Genomic DNA, 21578 nt, shown 5'->3' with positions numbered 1-21578 from the left:
CTATGTTTTCTAACATATAGGTGCAATTTCCCGTTCAAAGGAGGTGTTTCTGCACAATATTATACAGCAGCGTTCGGTTCCCGAATTCAAGACATTTTTACAATAGATTTTAATGAACCCACTTGTTGGTCGCTGTTGTAGCTTCTTGTGCTTTTACTCTGTTTTTACTCTGCTACAAACTTGAGCTGCACAGTCTTGATCTTGATCGATGTTTCTTCTGCTCGATGAATAATGTCTGTGAAGTGATGACGTATTTTTGACAGTAAAGTTCCATCTGTGAATTCGTATTCGTACTGATGAAAGCGTAATCGTAAATTTTCATTTCGTGATTGTAATTCATGACGTCGTAATTTTTCAATTCGTATTCTGATGGATAAAATACACACAATATATTTTATGTACGACTGGACTCATTTGAGATTTTACAAATATTTATTTTATGCGCAACTACAGCCAAATATGCACGGATTTACCAAATACGCACAGATTTCTATTTTATGCGCACGAATATTTTTGACAGCTTTCTTACTCCATAGTTAAGCTCAGTTTAAAGTTTGCTCTGAACAAAGTTTGTATCACCTAAAAGTCAATTCAAACAACTTGTGCTGGATTAGATTTATGACTCATTCTTTTTTATATCAAACTATTGAAAGTAACTAAGTAACTTTTACTCAAATTACTTTTTAAACCAAGTACTTTTTTACTTTTACTCATGTACATTTTTAGATGGTTACTTTTATTTTTACTTGAGTAGGAATTAAGCAAAGTAAAGATACTTTTACTTAATTAAAATTTTTCAGTACTTTTTCCACCTCTGGAAATAATCCCATAAAAATCTCCTTCTTACAAACAGCAGAAACTCGTCTTTAGTGAACTTTATCCTTTTATTGATTTCACTTTTTTGTCTGTTCAAATATGACTGTGAGTCCTATCACACTCTCACATCACACTCCGGATGTCACACACTGCAAGTACACTGACAAAAGCCCCACACTTTTATTTAGATTTAAAACAGCCAGTCTACTGACATATAACGTTCACCCGCCAATGGTTATTTAAATCTCACAGCAACAACATCACAGCTATTCACTCTTCAGAGGATTTCCTCCCACTGCTCCTCCTCTTCCTGTGGGTGTAATCTCTAGAGTTGTGGGTGTGTGTTTCCTATAAACTCAGCTCTTTCCGCATACAGGTCAGACAGTGTGTGTGTGTGTGTGTGTGTGTGTGTGTGAGAGAGAGAGAGAGAGAGAGAGAGAGAGGCAGAGTCAGTCTCTCCACACACACAGACAGAAAGCAGAAGACCAGAAGCAGAATTTTTTTCCTCAGAACAGTGACTCGCCGTCTGTTTGTGCCGTTTTCTTTTTCTACAGGAGACTTCAGCTCAATATGACTCATCACAGGTGAGACTTTTTACACACACACACACACACACATCACACACACACACACACACACACACACACACACACACACACACACACACACACACACACACACACACACACACACACACACACACACACACACACACACACATCACACACACACACACACACACACACACACACACACATACACACACACACACACACACACACACACACACACACACACACACACACACACACACACACACACACACACACACACACACACACACACACACACACACACACACACACACACACACACACACACACACACACACACACACACACACACACACACACACACACACACACACACACACACACACACCACACACACACACACACACACACACACACAACACACTCTGGGGATTAAAAAGCTAAAATATTCTTGTTTTGAAATTTCTGTTTTAATTTATTAATTTGTATTTTATTTTTATTCTACTACTACACCAAATACTACTACTGGTACTCCAGATACTACTACAACTTCAAATGCAATATAATTATGTATTATATAATTATATCCACATTTATTCTCTTATGTGTTTATTTCCATATTAAATGTAGATGTATTAGTTGTAAGAATAGGGAAGTGTTGACTCAGACGATTGGGCAGATGCAGAAGTGGAAGTGCAGACTGTGTGGTGTAACAGACACAAATATTGATTTGAATATTCAAACAAATATTGATACAAATATATATATATATATATATATATATATATATATATATATATATATATATATATATATATATATATATATATATATATATATATATATTTTTTTTTTTTTTTTTTTTTTTTTTTTTTAACTGCTCCAAACATGATGTGCAGGTATCACAGTGAGGACACAAGACACCTGTGTGTGTCCATGCAAATGTTGAAGCTCTTTGCAAATAAATATTTAAATGTGTGGCCTGCTTCCAGGTCCAGTCTACAGAGGTGCAGAAGGGAGCACTGCACCTTCATTTGAAATAGTTCTGCTATTTTAGGTTTGTGAAATGATGACACTTTAAAGAGGAGAACAGTGTGTACTCTCTGAGACTCGATGCAGCCCCAGTGTGTTGGTCTGCACTGCTCTTTCCTTTGCAAAGCAAACACTTAAATGTTCTATTGGTTTACACTGTTTCTCTTTCTCTATCTCTTTTCTCTCTCTTTCTCTCTCTCTGATTCCAACAAGTTCCAGTAAATGTTGTTATTTGAGCTTCTGTGAAATCCTAAACCTTTATGACCCTGAACTCAGAAACCCTTATCACCTGGCAGCTGTTCAAGCACAAGTCTCTGTTTCTCATGAAACCAGCACACACTGCAGATCCAGTTTTTTTCCCTTTAGTCCTCAGAAACGTCTGCGTATTCTGACATTAAATGTGCAGAGTGAACAGTTTAGCACATCTTATGATTATATGCTGCATAACGTGAACAAAACACATTTTGACAATGACACTGACAAACTCGCTCTAGCCAGTTTAAACATGCATGTCTTAAAGTATTTGAATTGCTCAGTAGCTTGCTGTAATAATAGAGGAGTGGAGGAGGTGGAGAGCCCTGTTAATCCTGTTTGCAGTGTGTGCATTAAACTGTTCTCATAAATAATATTTTCTTTTCAGTTGTTTGCTTTGTTTGTTTTTTCGGCAGTTGTGCTGTAGATCTGTTCTGTTGGCCTGCACACACACCACTTTATATCAGCATGTAGACTCTGACTGCACGTCTCTCTCAGATAAAACAAATCTCTTAGGGCATCTGGGGCATTTTCATACGTGGTGTTTCAAAATGAACTCTGTACTCGGTTGATAGTGTGAACAGCGAGTCCTACTAAATCTAAACCAGGTCTGTAACAGGACTATTCCAGGTCAAATCTAGGACTAAACCAGGTATCAATTCCTCTAGAGTTTTAAATATAAAATGATCCACTGGAGGACAGAAAAGTGACACAGACTGGTGCCAGCAGTTTTTTTGAAGGGCATATCTTGACTTGTATGATGTACATCTTGCAACACACCTTAGTCAGGAATTCTGTTTTCATTTTAGAAGAAACTGAACCTTAACTGTTCTTGGCAGTGAGATTATTGTAAAGGATTGTGGGTGGAGATAAAATGAAGAAAGATAAGATAAGATAACAAGTTTTGCATTACGCTCTCTTTTTTTTTTTTTTTACCAAGGTCCCTCAGTTTGTGTGTGAGTGTTGGTGGTTTGAATCCTACAGATGAATACTGTTGTTGTTGTTGTTGTTGTGTCTGTGGTTCCTTAATCTATAGCACTTTGAAGAACACTATAGAAATGGATTGGTGTTGAAGGCGTTGGTTATTTCTGTGAAGCTGAAGCTCTTTGTCCATTCTAACAACAGCTCATTTGTTATGTATGTTACCATAATGACAGACTATCAAATTTCAATAGATATCAAAAGAAAAACACCAGACTTCCCGAATGTTTGTCTAGCTTTTTATAGCTATAATGTGAACCAAGGCATTGAATCACTCTATTGTTCTTGTGTCTGTGGTGCTTTGTGTAGGCTTTGTTGTCTGTTGTTGACATGTGAGTGGCCACAAAATGAGGGAGTAGCCACGCAGTCATGCAACCGATCAACAGATTAAAGGTCTTATATTACACAAAACTGACGCTTGTGAGCTTCAAGCCACACAATAATTAATGTCCTTAAACCTCCTCTAAAACAGACCGGACTTGTTTGTTTCATGTTTGAGTAAGACTTTATTTTTCGTGTCTACATCTCCAGAGCTTAACATGCTCTGTTCCACCTTGTGATGCAGTAGTAGGTTATTTTCTTGAGTCATGTACCCAGTAGACTGTAACAAATATTTCACATAAAACCAGAGGTGGAGCTACCATTAGGCAACAGTAAGCTGGGGCCCCCGAACCTGGAGGGGCCCCCAACCAACTGCCCTCAGTGCCATTAATGACCGAGGCCTCCGAGCAAATTGATTTTCTCTCAATATGACATTAAATGAGAGTAGTTTTGAGTAGTTTTACTTTTGAACAAAAAAAAAAAAAAAACACCACTAAAATTGTATCTGATTATCAAATCTATTTTAACTGTCAAAGCCTTCCCCCTTTCACATTAGCATGGACTCATCAGCTTGATCCTGATTTAAATATAATAATAATCATAATCATATGCAGTGGATGTAAACCAAACTGTTATTGTACTGGCAAAAAAATAAAACTACTTTGAGCTCTGGTTTTCTAGTAGGTGACTGAACTAATAAACACAAGTTTCCAATCCACCTGAATTCAAATAGTCTGTAAACCTGTGCATGTCTCAAGAATAAAAGGAAAAAAACAGACAATAGATATAAAAAAACCCAAAACAAAACAGTGCGTTAAAAAGCACGGCTGCCAAACAGCACCATCACACACACCACTTTTATACTAGATAATGTTGGGTGAAGTGTCTTGCCTAAGGACACAATGACACTTCCTGTGGCACCTGATTTTCCCAGTGTCTCCATCCAAGTACTGACCAGACCCAACCCCGCTGAGCTTGTGACTTCTGACAGGATCAGGGTTTTACGGCAAGTACTTTTATATCCGTGTTAGTCAAGGGTGAGATACTTTTCGTAAAACACATAATACATAAACTAAATAAACATTAACGCCTTTTGTAAATGAGCCAAGTCAAAAGAAACTCCTCCTTTTATAATAAATCATTCGTCAAATTATTGAATTTAATGACAAAACATTTTAATCACACTCATTAATCAATTAAGGCTTATTATCTGAGCCAATCCCTTTGCAATCATGAGGTTAAATAATATGAATGTTTTTTCTATTAAGGCTTGGCTTGTTGAGTTCAGTTAAGGGAAAGATTTAAAAAAAAAAACTTTAACAAAACTGTCAGTTCTACAAATTAATCCCTCTAACTTTGTCAACTTTACACAAAATTCCATCCAAAACCCCCATTGTCCAACTCATACGGCCAATGTGCCCATGGGCAAAGCACCTCAATAATCAGTCATTTTGGCATGTACAGCCAGTCAAGGAAATTCTAAAGCAGAACTGATGCAAGATTTAAATAAAAGTGACTAACTTGTTATGGAATGATCTGACTGAATCACCAAAAACCAGACAGAGGGTAAAATCCCAAACGGTATCACTCACCTACACATACAAATGAACACCTGAGGTCACTTAACACCTCAAACACCTGGAGGATGTTGGTGATGCTGTGAAAACCCCTTTACTCTCAACCAAGTATCTCTCTTTCCTCCTCTGACAAAAAGAAACAGAAAAGCTCAAAAGTCCTTGTCCGTGGCAGCACTTCCAGAAAGCACTCGTGATGATTTTAGATTCTGAAAAATGAATTTGAAAATGTTCTGTGTAGTTCATTTTACACCCCACAGGATATTTTGGATTGTTTTGTTCTTCGGCGTCTTTAAAACAGGACTGAATCATTTGAGCTGGAAACATGATGACGATAACAGAGTGTCATTCAGGTGTTCAGTGTCAGTGTGCTGTGCAGACTCTTTCACACGGGAGTTAGTGTTTATTGAACTGCTGTCCCCTCTGAGCATGGGCCAGGCACTGCCCAGAGGAAGTGCTTTGAGGGAGGATAATACTGTGTCCAAAAGCACTTAACACAACTTTATCAGGCTCCAAATGTCTTATGCTCTGATCTGAAGAGCATCGCAAAGGTCAAGGTTAAAAAACAAACCTGTAAATACTGGATTGTGTGTGTTTGAAACATGACCAGTATATTTCCAGTGGACTGTGTGATGCCAGCACTAGTGGGTCTGTTATTTATGGCCATATTTTCATTTAGAGACTAAATATTGAACTAAAAACATCAGGCTTGTGTAGAGCAGGTTAAAAGGACTTTTCAATTTTCCAATAGAAAGTGAATTGGAGTTGATGGAGCCAAATCGTACCCATACATGCGGCGGCTATGTCCACTTGTACAGACAGGCGAAGTGTTTGTATGTGAGAATATCGAAAATGTGTTTAAAGATGATACTTTTACACTGTTTTGAGGGGGAAAAGCCCAGTCAGGTTTTATATAATTAGGGGAGCCACCTAGACAATAATTGCCCCCTGCCTTGACTACATCCCTCCGAACCACGTGAATCCACAAACTGTCCAACACATGTTTATATAATATAGACATAAATACATTTTTATTTCCACATCTGCACAAACAGCCAGTGATATTTATGCAGAACAACAGTGGCCCCAAGACTGAGCCCTGGGGAACTCCTAACGTCCAGGGTTTATACGACAAGAATTTATCAATCAGAGAGATGTGACCATTTCTGTTCAATGCATTTAAACTTAAACGAGGACCAATCAGACCTGCCGTGACCGTTGCATTGTTCTTCACAGATCCTGTTTTTGTTCGTGAGCAATGTCTTAAACCTTCCTGTTCCTGTTCCTCTGCGGCCGACTGAACTGAAGCAGGGCAGAAGAAGAGACGAGGTGGGTCTGGGTTTTTAATTTGGAAATTAGTCTGAACTTTTAATTTGAAAACCCCTGAGACGAGAAGAGGAAAATGACATATGATTTTTGTTTGTGTTTTTTTCCAGAAACTTATGAGAAAATTTTTGAAAATATTAAAAGTCAAAGTAAAAGTATCATCCTGCCAGTGATGGGCTCAGTGCACATTCGATACTTCAGGAGGGTGAGTTCAGCTCTACTGATACTTTGCAGCTGATGTCATTAACATAACATGGGGGTGTGAAGCGAACTGAAAGCACTGCTCTGTCAGAAGCTCTGTTACAGTTCAACTTTAATCTGAGCTTTATTTTAACACAATCTAACCATAAGGAACTGACCTATTTGCAGCTCCAACAGGTGAGCTGGTTTGTGCCGTTCCACAAGCTCACATTAGCCGACCGTTTTTCAGAAAGTCACTCTCACACTCGGACTGTTGTTTAAATCCATTTTGTGTTTTTTCAGAGCATCTTAAAACTTTGACAGTATTTGCTAATGTGTGCATTGTGTCACCATGGTAACTGCTGAAAGTTCTATCATAGAGATAGATGCAGAACACCCCCAGAATGATGTCATTGCAAAGTATTCATATTTTTGTTCTTCTGTGATGCCAGATTTTATCACTGCATTGACCTGGGACATTACACTAGACCTGAAATGTTCTTGATAACTGTCAAAGCGTCACATTGTAGATGTGTGAGCAGGTTTATTGCTCACATCTGTGTAGTTACTGGACCTGTCCACAAACGGGAAAGTTCCAGTGTCTTCCATGTCAGCAGCCTGGAAAATTATTCATTTTATTTCCATAATGTTTGTATAATACCTCAGGCATCCAGGAAAAAAAAATCAAACATATTAACTGGACAAACTTTTTAGAGGAAACAAAAACTTCCCCATGTTTTTCTTTGAACAAGGAAGTTAATGTTTTACAAAAACTCCAGCATTTTATCAGCAGGTTAAAGTCTGCAGTTATATATAACAGGTCAAAGTCAAAGTTACACATTTACTTTTATGTGCTCTTGTAAATAGAGTTTACAGCACTCTCTGTGTGCACCAGCAGATACTGACTGTCCTTTTGTCCTTTTATTTATTTGAGACAGGGACAGAGCACAATTTTTGCATTTACCTTAACAGGAGAGATGCATTGTACATCAGGTTGTAGCATCAGTGCTAATTCCCACCTGTCGTCCTTGGGCAGGTTCATTGGTTGATTGTTTTTAATTGACCTTGGCTATCAACTGTTCATGGAGACATGTAGCGTGTCTATCTACAACAGCCATCATCAGTGTTGTAATGATTGGTGAGAAATGCCTTACAAAATACCACAGCTGAAGTTTCTGTGCAAAGAAACAATGTAAGGCATGTCCCTGTTCAGGTTTAACAACAGATCCTCTGTTAAGAAGAAAATGCAGTAACACTGGTTTAAAACACTTCAGTCCTCTGCTCGCTCTGACCCTCCTCTGACCCTCTCCTCTGTTCCTCTGACCCTCTCCTCTGTTCCTCTGACCCTCTCCTCTGTTCCTCTGACCTTCTCCTCTGTTCCTCTGACCCTCTCTCTCTGTTCCTCTGACCCTCTCCTCTGTTCCTCTGACCTTCTCCTCTGTTCCTCTGACCCTCTCCTCTGTTCCTCTGACCCTCTCCTCTGTTCCTCTGACCTTCTCCTCTGTTCCTCTGACCCTCTCCTCTGTTCCTCTGACCTTCTCCTCTGTTCCTCTGACCCTCTCCTCTGTTCCTCTGACCTTCTCCTCTGCTCATGTTCAAACATCTCAAACACTGAACTATTAAAATTACTGATTATTTCCATGTTCATGACATAACCAACACACATTTTGGGATAGAGACAGACCGATATAGCAATTGGCCGATATATACTGGGCCGATATTTGGGCTTTTCAGTCTATGGGGCTATCGACATTAAGTCTCTTGTTCTGCTGCCTAAAACAGAGGACACACTCAGCTTTATTTTATTTAACTCTCATAACTGCACAAAACATGACTCCACAGCTCTTATATGTTTGTGATAAAAAGGGCTGTGGGTCAGTTTGTGGTTCTTTTCATTTAAATTAAAGTTACATATAGGGCCAAAAATATCGGTGACGCTTATTGGCCATTCTAAAGAAAACCCATATCTGTCAATCTCTATTTTGGGGTTTGGTTTTTGAGTTCGTGAGAATGCAAGAAGCATTTTGAAATGCAAATATAGATAGCATTTGTGGTATGAATAACATCTGTAAAAATAATCTCGCTCAACCATTTATTCTTTCTGTTTCAAAATGACTACGCTAATAATTACAGAAGCATTAACCTGTAAAAATAAGTATTCGGTCAATTCTAATCATTTTCTTTTTCCAGGTTCAGCGAATGGGAAACAGCAACCAGAGAAAATCCAAATCAGAAGACGCTCCGGTAATTTACAGAGCTCCTCATTGATTGTGAATGAAAACTTAACTGTTGGTTTATGCTGTAGTGAGATTGGGACAGTAATGTTACTTGAGAGGGATGGATTTAACAGATAAATCAGTTCCTTATGGTCAGATGGTGTTAAAACTAAACTCAGATTAAAGTTTAACTTGGTGACTTCATCTGCAAAAGTATCTATAACATTTATTTCTTTTTTCAGACCATTTTCTGAACATGTCTGGTTCAGGCTCATTCTTCTCATTCATAGAATTTTTGGGTTGGAGTTTTATGCCGACAGTTCTTTTTAGAATGTGTCACCAGAGACTATTCAAATCACGAGTCAGATCTGTGCAAAAGCTCCAAGCAGCAAGAGGAAAATAAATAAATAGAGGGATAGGTTTTTTTTTCCCCGCTTGCTGCTCAGGGCTTCTGTAGATCTGTGTCAAAACAGGGAAAATCTCATTTTACAGTGAGAATCTAGAACAGAAGTCTGCTCTCTTCCTCTTTCAACCCTACCACATTTAAATTCATTTAAGCTCTTGTCTCTGAACTTGAACTGGCTGATTAAAAGTATAAAACTGTTTTGTTTGTTTCATTTTGGCAGATACAACCCTTGAACCTGGTGTAATTATCTCAAAAGCTGTTCCTGACCTCCTGTCGTCACCTTCACACACAGGTACTTTTAGCATCTCTTTAAACATGAATAAACTGTTCCACTTTGTAATAGCTCCAAATAGTTGATTAAGAAAGATTCAGGATTTAGTGACTACTCTCTGATACATGGATGTGTTTATTGACTGAAAAAACATGCGCCCTGACTGTGAGCGGGCTTGCATCTCCACAAACCTGACTCTTTTTAAAGACCAAATGGACCATGTGTCTGTCTCTCTGATTGGTTAATCCGCCTGTCAATCACACCCTCTGGAATCAGGAGACAGGACACAGCTCCAGATCCTCTCACCGTCTGTGGAAAGTTTGTCAAAGCTTCTGGCTGGACACATAACCACACTATGACATGGAACGTATCTATCTCCATGGAGAATGTTCCCAAGTATGACTTTAACCTTCTGTTTCCATGGACTCAGGTGACATGCCACCTCCAGAAAGTTACATACTGTAGCTTTAATTAGTCACTAAGTCTGAATCCTTCTTAATAATAAACTATTTGTTTTTGTTCATAATGGTATTAAAAGTGTAGTTCATATAAAGTTAATCTTAAACTCATGGAGAAATAACTGTTGGAATTGGACTTTTCCAGCCGTCACTGCCACCATTGACAATGAAGACGGCGCCCCCTGCTGACAAACCTGTAAACTACACACCTTCACTTTCTGAAGGGTGAGTGACACAGACACGAAAAGCTCTTTCACTTCCAGCGGAAATTGTTGCGTGGGTGAATGTGGTTTCAAGTAAATTGAATAAATAGTTCTGTGTGTGTGTGTGTGTGTGTGTGTGTGTGTGTGTGTGTGTGTGTGTGTGTGTGTGTGTGTGTGTGTGTGTGTGTGTGTGTGTGTGTGTGTGTGTGTGTGTGTGTGTGTGTGTGTGTGTGCGTGTGATGTAGTGTCTATAATCTTTAAACTAAATCATGTTTTAGTTCAGTTTTGGCTTCTGGTTTGTAAATGTCTACTGTTGTTTTTAAAGGAATGAAAACTGTGCACCTGTCAAAGCACCTGTCAGCGCACCTGAATCATGTCTCACCTGTGTGTCTCTGAGCAGTGATTTTTCCAGAGGCCTGCCCCCTGTGTTCAGCAGCGCCCCCCCTGGAGAAGAGTGAGTCACTGCTTTGATTTTGATGCATTTTCTAAAATCAGCCAGAGTCAAAAATGGGTAAACCACCACAGAACCCCACAGAACTCATGACAAAGGAGGCATCAGGCTGATGATGCAGTGATATCACATTAGGGATGTTCTACATGTATGCTTATGGTGGAATGTTCAGCAGTTACCATGGAGACATAGTGGACACATTGTCAAAGAAGTTTTCAGATGGTCTCAAAACTCCAGAAAAAATATAAAATGTGTTGACACAACACATGTTCAGGAGTTGTTGACTAATGCTAGTCTATCTATGACTGTAATGTTATTTGAAAGGGAAGTATTAAATAGCACAACTCAGATCACCTGTTGTAGTTCCAGCTCAGTCAGTTCTTCATGGTCAGATTAAAATCTAACAGAGCTTCTGACAGAGTAGTGCTTACAGTTAGCTTCACACTCCCAGGGAATGTTGATGACATCAGCTGCAAAGTATAAATTCATAACCAGTACACAGTTTGGTGTCAGCTACTTTTCTCAGTAATGAGTAATCTTAACTAGTGACTCTTTCCTCTGCCGTTATAGTTCCAGTCAGTGGCTCTTTATTTTACTGTGAGTCTCAGCTGCAGAGACAGATCACACTCGTGTCATTCAGAGGAGATGTGAACTTTTTCTTTTGTTTTGGGAAGTAAACAAGACGAGGCAACAGATTAGAGACAGTGATTGGCTAAATGTGACCAATCAGAAGCAGTGCTAGGTGGCCGTAAGGATTTTCCTGACTGTTCATTGGTTCAGCACTGACACGTGGGCAAATACAACACACATGAGGAAATATTCTTGCCCAATGGGCTACACAACATCAGCCAGTTCCTCTTACACAACTTCCAACTTCTAAAGTTCTTCCAGGTGTTTAGTTCTACACAAGAGTTCTGTTCTGTTAACACATGGAGTTTGTCTTTAAACTAAATGTTTTAGTTCAGGTTTGTCCTCTTCATTGGTTTGTAACTTTCCTTTGTTGTTTGTAAAGGAAGGAAAACTGTGCACCTGCACCTGTCAAAGCACCTGTCAGCGCACCTGAATCATGTCTCACCTGTGTGTCTCTGAGCAGTGATTTTTCCAGAGGCGAGCCCCCTCTCTTCAGCAGCGCCCCCCCTGGAGAAGAGTGAGTCACTGCTTTGATTTTGATGCATTTTCTAAAATCAGCCAGAGTCAAATATTCACAACTTCCCAGAACTTCACAGAACTCACAGTAAAGTGAGCATCATGTTGATGGAGAGAGTTGTGTGTTGTCACTGGTGTGTACATTGTGTATGAGTGTGATGTAAATGTCACTGTCCTGTGGAAATACATATTCAATACATATTACTATTAAATATGTATTTTGTTTTTAGTGACGAAGTCCAAACAGAAACTCAAGATGATCCTCACTTTTTTGAGGTAAGAAAATTGTCCCTGATTTCCTTTTTTTCTGTGAATTTAATTTCATCTGGAGGCCTGTTGAGTTTTGATTTCAAATGTAATGAAGTTTGTGTTTTAGGAGGTTGGACGTCGCTCTGTGAATCTGCCCAAAGACGTTCTCTGTGAAGAACATGGTGAGTGGACTCCATGACGACACTGTGAAGCTCTCATCAAACAAACTCATGATTACTCTGTCTACATCTCCAAAGCTCAAAATGCTCTGCTCCACCTTGTGATGTCATGAAGTGGTCATTTTCAGGTGAACAGCTCCTTTTCCCTTTAGTTCAGTAGAGATGAGCTGAAATGATCTAATGATTTTAGTGAAGGTGTGTGGAGTTTAAAAACACAGTGGAGCACTTCCTGTATTACCACATGACATCACAAGGTGGAAAAGAGTGTTTTCTGTTTGACAGAAGAAATGGCGTGCTTTGTGTGTTTCACTTGTGTAGTTTGTTTGGAATGGGCAGAGTGATGCTTAAAGTCGTGTTGTGTCTCTGTTTCAGATGAACAGGACGCTCTGCTGCTCTACCAGAACAAGTTAAAGGCTTTTTACACACACAAGTTTAAGCCTGGCCTGAAGGGGGAGCTGCAGTCACAGATAAACTCTAGACTCTATCTGACAGAAGAGACCCCACAGCAGCAGGACTCTCCCCTCCACAGCTCCGACCTGTTCAGACCCACAGCCGGAGCCGGAGCTGCGGTCAGAGGCTGGTGTCCTGGGACGGTCCTGACGGTGGGGGAGGCGGGTGTGGGGAAGAGCCTCCTGCTTCAGTGCTCTCTGCTGGACTGGTGTGAGGGCACAGCTCTGGAAGACGTGCAGATCATTGCTCTTCTGTCTTTCTCTGAGCTGAACCTTCTCCAGAACCAGAGCAGGACTGTACAGGAGCTTCTGGAGGTCTCCTGCCCTGGTCTGAGCAGGTCTGGTCTGATGGACCTGTCTCAGCTCAAACTGCTCCTGATGCTGGACGCTCTGGACGAGTGTCTTCTGCCTCTGGACTTCTCCTCTCAGCTCAGATGTTCAGATGTTTCCAAGTCGATGCCTGTGGAGACTTTAGTAACCCACCTGTTGAAGGGGGACCTCCTGCCCAACGCCCAGCTCTGGATCACCTCTCGCCCTACGGCCGCCTCCTCCATCCCCCCCACCCTCATACACAGAGCCACAGAGCTGCGCGGCTTTACCGACCACCACAAGGAGGCGTACTTCCTCCAGCACCTCCAGGATGAGAGCCTGAGAGCTCAGCTTCGCTCCTGTGCTCCTGTCTACAGTCTGTGCCGCCTGCCTCTGGTCTGCTCCATCATAACTCAGCTCTGTGAGAAGACCAACACCAGGGTCACACACAAGCAGATGTTTGTCCACCTCCTCACCCACCACATGAAGAAGATGCAGCAGAGATATGGACTCCACCAAACACAAGTCCATCGAGTCCTCCTGGCTCTGTCCAGACTGGCCTGGGAGCAGCTGCAGGGAGGGCATCTGACCTTCTGTGAGGAGGAGCTGGAGGCCTGTGGAGTGGAGGTGAAAGAAGCTGTGGTGTACTCCGGATTGTGCACGCAAGTGTCCAGAGGGGGGAGCTGTGGAGTCCAGAGGAGCTTCAGCTTTGTGCATCCATCTGTGCAGGAAGGTCTGGCCTCACTGTTCCTCTATGAAAAGATCTGCTCCGACCCAAACAGGTGAGACAGAGCGAGGGAGCGGGGCCATGCTTTTGGAAAAGTCTAATGACGTTTTTGAAGTTTCGCATTTGTGTGTTTAAAAATCAGATTCTGTTCAGTGCACAATGTGAACATCTCCAGAGCTTTATCATCTGAGAGACTGAAATCTGAACAGACAAACTAATCCAAGAATCCCATGTGTTTCAGAACAGGTTTTAGAGTCTAAAGTTACAGGGTCAACAGCTTTTACACACAGTCAGACCCTGTGGAGACACAGGAAGGGCATCTGACACACAGGGACACATAATAGTTCTTTGCAGAGGACCTTCTGTCTAAATAATCTTAGTCTTTGTGTTTTAATTGTAGCTCCTTGTCACATTTTGACTCGACGGTGCGGCCGTACGACAGATGGACGGATACAGCAAAAACAGAAAACAATATTTAAAGAATTCCTCCTGTTTTTCAGATCCATAAACCTGCTCCACCTTCTGAACCAGATGATCCAAGAGGAGACCCAGAGACCAAACCAAGACCAGGACTCGGAACAAGACCAGGACCAGAACCAGGATCAGGACCAAGACCAAGACCAAGACCAGACCACGACCACGACCAAGACCAAGACCAAGACCAAGACCAAGACCAGACCAGACCAGACCAAGACCGACCACGACCAAGACCAAGACCAAGACCAGGACCAGGACCAGGACCAAGACCCGGACTTGGCTCAGAGAAATCTACATGAGCAATCCAGCCACAACTGGGTAAAATGTGCTCGTTGTGCTGGTCCCAAGCCCAGACAAATGGAGAGGGTGTCATGACAAGGTTTCTGGACCAAAGAAAGGTGGAGCTCTGTCCTCTAGATGAGTTCATGTATCTTGGGTCTAGTTCTAGAGTGAGGGTTTTAGCCTGATGCTGGTGGGTTTAGACCTGGTTTAGATCTCTGCTTTTACCCTCACCTATGGTCATGAACTTTGGTTAATGACCAAAAGAACAAGATTGCAGATACAAGCAGCCGAAATGAGTTTCCTCTGCAGGCTGGCTGTTCCCTCCCCTCGCAGCTGAGGGAGGGCATCTGTTTCAGATGCCTCCCTGGGAAGGTGTTCCGATCACGTCCCATCAGGAGGACGCCCTGGAGAAGACCCAGGACACGCTGGAGGGACTATGTGTCAGGGCTGGCCCCTGAACGCCTCAGGGTTGGGTGGGAGTGAGCTCCAGATATATGTACATACTCTCTATGGGGTTATTTAATCCCATCTGTTTATTTGTAGTATGTGATTAGTATTGTACACTTGTACACGCTGGCGTGTCCCATTAAACTATTAAAGGACTTTTATTCTTATTCCAAAAGGGTGCCTCTGATTTTTTGACCACTTTGTAGTAAGTTTGTCCATTGCAGACTCAGTCATGTTCACTGTGTTGTTCATGTTCAATTTTGAGCCTCGTCTTTGAGGAGCACCTGTTGTGGACTAAGACAACCTGAAGCTCTCACGTCCTCTGTGTTTTTATGCAACTGTTTTTATTTTGTGATGTTTTCAGATTTTTCTGAGCTGAGTGTCTTGGCTGATACTTTGGACAGGTCTATATGAGAGATGCTGAATCTCAATGTAACTTTTTAAATAAAGGGTAAATAAATACAAAATAAAATAAAACATGATTTCAGTGATGATTCTCTTCTCTTTACTGCAGTCACTTTAGACTTTAGGTCTGTCCCTGTGTCTTTCTCACAGACTGTTAGTGTTTATGAAGCATTTTTACTGCTGTTTGAATTCACATGTGCTGAAACTTCAACTCAAAGAGTAAAGTTTCTTCAAAATAACAGTACTCAAGTACAAGTACAAAGTAGTGGTTCAATAAATGACTCATGTAGGAGTCAAAGTATTCTGGAAAAGTACTCAAAGTGCAATTTCTTCTATTTAAGTAAATGTAACTGAGCACAGCTTCAGGTCTAGTCAGAGATCAGTAAAAGCATGAGCTGGTTTTGTGAAAAACAATGCCATACTGTGGAACATGCAGGCACATGTAACATTAGGCAAACAGGTGTGGGCCTCCGAAAAGTTCCACAGTGTGGCTTTAAAGGAACTGTATCCTGCACTCATGTGAGGGGCATTCTCCTTTCTGATTGGATAATCACCTGGAACCAAAACACCAAATTAGAACATGAATTTAAAAAAAAGAACTGGACCATCATGTCCAGAGTTTCTGTGATGAAGAAGAAATCAGCATGAGAATAGTTCTGTTTGATTTGAACATGTTTACCTCAAATCTGCATGGACACACAGAACAGTCTAGTTCTTCAATCTAGTCCTGGTTCAGTCCACGTTTAGTCCTGGTTTAGTCCTGGTTCAGTCCTGCTTTAGTCCTGGTTTAGTCCTGCTTCAATCCTGGTTTAGTCCTGGTTTAGTCCTTTAGTCCTGGTTTAGTCCTGGTTTAGTCCAGTCCTTTAGTCCTTTAGTCCTGGTTCTTTAGTCCTGGTTTAGTCCTGGTTTAGTCCTGGTTTAGTCCTGGTTTAGTCCTTTAGTCCTGGTAGTCCTTTAGTCCTGGTTTAGTTCAGTCCTGGTTCAGTTCAGTCCTGGTTTAGTCCTGGTTTAGTCCTGTTTAGTCCTGGTTTAGTCCTGGTTTAGTCCTTTAGTCCTGGTTTCAGTCCTGGTTCAGTCCTGGTTCAGTCCTGGTTCTTTAGTCCGTTTAGTCCTTTAGTCCTGGTTTAGTCCTGGTTCAGTCCTGGTTTTAGTCCTGGTTTAGTCCTGGTTTAGTCCTCAGTCCTTAGTCCTGCTTTAGTCCTGGTTCAGTCCTGGTTTAGTCCTGCTTTAGTCCTGCTTTAGTCCTGCTTTAGTCCTGCTTTAGTCCTGGTTCAGTCCTGGTTCAGTCCTGGTTTAGTCCTGGTTTAGTCCTGGTTTAGTCGTGTGAAACAGATGAAGTAAATGTGTTCTGACCCAACATAAGTTTATTTAGATTTCTACTTTCTACATATTTTACAGTCCACGTTAACACTGGAATAGGCCTATAGAAAAATATCTGCTTCTGTGCACCACGACCGTCTTCCACCACAGAACATCAAGTCTTTCACAGAATCCAAAAGTCCTGGTTCAGTCCCGGTTCAGTCCGTCTCCAGGATTCACCAAAACTGTACCAAGAATCCCACGAGGAAAATGAAAAATCCTTTGTTTGTGTCCCAGAGGGAGACACAGTGTCGCTGTTGTGTGTGGTTGGATCTACGTTTTGTGTAGATCCGCCGGTTTAGTCTTTGTACCATGTGACCTTAATATTGTGTTGCTTTTTGGTGGGTCCATCGCTCCTTCAAAATAAAAGTCTTTGTTTTTGATAAGATTCTTACTCCATGAGCCAACGTCACCATAGCGCAGCAGAAACTTTACAGTAAAACTATGGTACAGTGGAGGTCAAAGGAACAGAGGAACAGAGGAGAAGAATAGAGGGTCAGAGGAGCAGAGGAGATGGTCTGAAGAGCAGAGGAGAAGAACAGAGGGTCAGAGGAACAGAGAGAGAAGGTCAGAGGAACAGAGGAGAAGGTCAGAGGAACAGAGGAGAAGGTCAGAGAACAGAGGAGAAGGTCAGAGGAACAGAGGAGAGGTCAGAGGTGCAGAGGATATTGCAGGTTGCTGGTTGAATTCCCACAGTTGCTGGTCTGTATTGTCAGTCGTTGGGAGGTTGTGGGTCCGATTCCCCGAGCAGCCAGTACGTGGTCATCTTGCCCTTCCCCTTGATGTCGATTTCTCCTCGGAGCTCCAGCTGAAAACTGTTGAAGTCCATGAGAACATCGCGGGTCGCAGAAGAAACATGGATCTTCAACGCTGCAGAAGACAGAAGACCATGAGACAGACTGGACCTGCTTTAGTCCTGGTTCAGTCCTGGTTTAGTCCTGGTTTAGTCCTGGTTCAATCCCGGTTTAGTCCTGGTTCAGTCCTGGTTCAGTCCCGGTTTAGTCCTGGTTCAGTCCCGGTTTAGTCCTGCTTTAGTCCTGGTTCAGACCTTCTCCTGTCGACTCCATTCGTGATGACGTGTTCACGGTGTCTCCGAACAGACAGTATCGAGGCATCTTGAGGCCGACCACTCCGGCACACACCGGACCTGCACCGGACCAGGACCCACACGGTTACATTTGGATTTATTCATACTTTTCAGTCACATTTCGCTGGGGGTGTTCTACATGTATGTCTATGGTAGAAAGTTCTGCAGTTGCCATGGTGACACAGTGTACACATTAGCAAACAGAGGCAAAAATGTTTTAAGAATGGCACATGTTCAGGAGCCTGTGATCAGAGTGAGTGTTCATGCTGCTGTTCAGGAGTTACACATCTCTTCTGACTGTAATGTTCTTTGAGAGGGACGTGTTCAACAGCACATATCAGCTCATCTGTGCCTTACTTCCACCTCAGTCACTTCTTTATGGCGAGACTGTGATCAAATAAAGCTCAGTGTAACAGAGTTTCAGACAGAGCGGTGCCTAAAGTTAGCTTCATACCCCCAGGGAATGTTGATGACATCATCTGCAAAGTGTGACTCTCGTCAGCGTGAGCAGCTCAGAGCCCACAGGGTGAGGCCTGCTGCGCTGGAGAGGCTCACACTGTCCACTGTTTCTGATTCAAGAAACTTTACTGAAGCTGGAGCCAATCAGAGGGCAGCATGAGCGCCTCACTGTGGGCTGCCACTTACTGTGACTTATTTTATTTTATTTATTTTATTTTATTTATTTGAGACAGAGCACAATTTTTACATTTACCTTAACAGGACAGATGTATTGTACATCAGGTTCATTTCCACCTGTTGTCTCTGGCCAGGTTCATTGATTGATTGTATTTAACTGACCTTGACTATCAACTGTTCTGGAGACCTGGAGCATGTTTTGGGCAGATGGGGAAACCGCAGCACCCGGAGGAAACTCATCCAGACACGGGGAGAATCCTTCTTGCTGTGAGACATGAGTGCTAACCACTCAGCCACCGTGCCGCCAAACTTAAATCAGCTTGTGTCCTCAGTGACACTTAAGGGTTAAGGCAATTTTAATTTTTAAGAACAAAGTGACACAGATCTGTGCTTCTCCACACATTTGTTCTTTAAAGTCTGTCTGAAAAATCCCACCAATCCCAGCACACTTGTATAATCTACCTATTTTATGTATTTGAATCTATTTTTGTGAAATTATAATAAGAAATCACTAGGACTGTGCAAAAATATCAAAATATTGATATATAGTATCGTTTAATGGAATGATATGGTATTGATATCGTGGTCTGCTGTATCGATATATCACCAAAAGTATTTTTTGGGTATATTTTACTAAATTATTTTGTTATAGCCACAGTTTTGTTGTTTGTTCAGAGGAAGGAAACTCATTTATGTGACACATTTGACATTTTCACTGTTTTGATGATTAAAATGTTTGTGTTTCATATGAACTTTGCACAAGAAGAAGTTTAACAAAGACTTTTGGTATCACACACATGATTTAGACTTTTTTTTTTTTAATTGATCAAATTGATTTGAAATATATCAAAACAATGTACATAACATACAAACATATGTATCATATCGTGACCTGTGTATCGAGGTAAGTATTTTATCTGCAACTTCTTAATGATGTCCAGCCCTAGAAATCACCATTTCAGCCATTTTGATGAACATACAACAGTTATTAAAAGTGTGCTGTTATTGTACTATTGATAATCTCCATAGCAACAGGTGTGGGGGAGGAGCAGAGAGGACTTCTGGATTCTGCTCGTGAATGTCTGAAGTGAAGAAGTTCGAAATGAAATGAAGAAGTTTGTTACAGCTCCAGGTGTGGGAACAAACATCTGACTGCTCATGAAGCTGTGATACTAACTCTGAGAGGTGTTTTACCCCCTCAGCTTTTACCCCTGTGAGTTTGTGTCTGTGAGTTTGTGTCTGTGAGCTTGTGTCTGTGAGTTTGTGTCTGTGAGTTTGTGAGCTTGTTTCTGTGAGTTTGCGTCTGTGAGTTTGTGTCTGTTAGTTTGTTTCTGTGAGTTTGTTTCTGTGAGTTTGTGTCTGTGAGTTTGTGCGTCTGTGAGTTTGCGTCTGTGAGTTTGCGTCTGTGAGTTTGCGTCTGTGAGTTTGTCTGTGAGTTTGCGTCTGTGAGTTTGCGTCTGTGAGTTTGTGTCTGTGAGTTTGTGTCTGTGAGTTTGCGTCTGTGAGTTTGCGTCTGTGAGTTTGTTTCGTCTGTGAGTTTGCGTCTGTGAGTTTGTGTCTGTGAGTTTGCGTCTGTGAGTTTGCGTCTGTGAGTTTGCGTCTGTTAGTTTGTTTCTGTGAGTTTGCGTCTGTGAGTTTGCGTCTGTGAGTTTGTGTCTGTTAGTTTTTGTCTGTGAGTTTGCGTCTGTGAGTTTTGTGTCTGTGTCTGTGAGTTTGTGTCTGTCTGTGAGTTTGTGTTGTCTGTGAGTTTGCGTCTGTGAGTTTGCGTCTGTGAGTTTGTGTCTGTTAGTTTGTTTCTGTGAGTTTGCGTCTGTGAGTTTGTGTCTGTGAGTTTGTTTCTGTGAGTTTGTCTGTGAGTTTGTGTCTGTGAGTTTGTGTCTGTGAGTTTGTGTCTGTGAGTTTGCGTCTGTGAGCTTGTGTCTGTTAGTTTGTTTCTGTGAGTTTGCGTCTGTGAGTTTGTGTCTGTGAGTTTGTTTCTGTGAGTTTGTGTCTGTGAGTTTGCGTCTGTGAGTTTGCGTCTGTGAGCTTGCGTCTGTGAGTCTTGCGTCTGTGAGTTTGCGTCTGTGAGTTTGCGTCTGTGAGTTTGCGTCTGTGAGCTTGCGTCTGTGAGCTTGCGTCTGTGAGCTTGCGTCTGTGAGTTTGCGTCTGTTAGTTTGTTTCTGTGAGTTTAAGTCTGTGAGTTCTGTGAGTTTGCGTCTGTGAGTTTGCGTCTGTGAGTTTGCGTCTATGAGTTTGCGTCTGTTAGTTTGTTTCTGTGAGTTTGCGTCTGTGAGTTTGCGTCTGTGAGTTTGTGTCTGTTAGTTTAAGTCTGTGAGTTTGCGTCTATGAGTTTGCGTCTGTGAGCTTGTGTCTGTTAGTTTGTTTCTGTGAGTTTGCATCTGTGAGTTTGTTTCTGTGAGTTTGTGTCTGTGAGTTTGCGTCTGTGAGCTTGCGTCTGTGAGCTTGCGTCTGTGAGCTTGCGTCTGTGAGTTTGCGTCTGTGAGCTTGCGCTTGCGTCTGTGATTTGCGTCTGTGAGTTTGCGTCTGTGAGTTTGCGTCTGTGAGTTTGCGTCTGTGAGTTTGCGTCTGTGAGTTTGCGTCTGTGAGTTTGCGTCTGTGAGCTTGCGTCTGTTAGTTTGTTTCTGTGAGTTTGCGTCTGTGAGTTTGTGTCTGTGAGTTTGCGTCTGTAAGTTTGCGTCTATGAGTTTGCGTCTATGAGTTTGCGTCTGTTAGTTTGTTTCTGTGAGTTTTCGTCTATGAGTTTGCGTCTGTGAGCTTGTGTCTGTTAGTTTGTTTCTGTGAGTTT

At 41.7% G+C, this 21578-nt stretch overlaps 2 protein-coding genes across 5 annotated transcripts in view; one reads left to right on the top strand and one right to left on the bottom strand.

The window, feature by feature from the left end:
* Positions 1 to 1186: 1186 nt before the first annotated feature.
* Positions 1187 to 15797, top strand: LOC129411704 (protein NLRC3-like). Of its 2 annotated transcripts, XM_055163280.1 has the most exons (13): positions 1187 to 1400; positions 6767 to 6859; positions 6967 to 7061; positions 9227 to 9280; positions 9879 to 9950; positions 10533 to 10612; positions 10916 to 11044; positions 12054 to 12188; positions 12418 to 12463; positions 12564 to 12618; positions 12988 to 14155; positions 14601 to 14758; positions 14826 to 15797. In XM_055163280.1, exons 6-13 carry the CDS (start codon positions 10554 to 10556, stop codon positions 14897 to 14899), a joined length of 1824 nt encoding a protein of 607 aa, XP_055019255.1. In that variant the 5' UTR covers positions 1187 to 1400; positions 6767 to 6859; positions 6967 to 7061; positions 9227 to 9280; positions 9879 to 9950; positions 10533 to 10553; the 3' UTR covers positions 14900 to 15797. The 2 variants fall into 2 exon arrangements, with proteins under 2 accessions (XP_055019255.1, XP_055019256.1); XM_055163281.1 differs by lacking the exon at positions 12054 to 12188.
* A 1260-nt stretch (positions 15798 to 17057) lies between these two features.
* Positions 17058 to 21578, bottom strand: part of LOC110157880 (atrial natriuretic peptide receptor 1) — a 92387-nt gene continuing 87866 nt past the window's right edge. For 2 of the 3 annotated variants that reach the window (XM_055163274.1, XM_055163275.1), the window contains 2 exons: positions 18119 to 18217; positions 17058 to 17940 (listed from right to left, as the gene is read on the bottom strand). In XM_055163274.1, coding sequence (XP_055019249.1) covers positions 17783 to 17940; positions 18119 to 18217 — 257 coding nt within the window. In that variant the 3' untranslated portion in view covers positions 17058 to 17782. The remainder of the gene's footprint in view (positions 17941 to 18118; positions 18218 to 21578) is intronic. The other variant, XR_008633417.1, reaches the window with a different exon arrangement.

Source organism: Boleophthalmus pectinirostris, unplaced genomic scaffold (genome assembly GCF_026225935.1).
Source record: "Boleophthalmus pectinirostris isolate CB_2022bp ecotype Guang Dong unplaced genomic scaffold, ASM2622593v1 HiC_scaffold_6, whole genome shotgun sequence".
Lineage (NCBI taxonomy): Eukaryota > Metazoa > Chordata > Actinopteri > Gobiiformes > Gobiidae > Boleophthalmus > Boleophthalmus pectinirostris.
The sequence above is the reverse complement of the archived record's forward strand: the minus strand, read 5'-3'. Positions and strand labels throughout refer to the sequence as shown.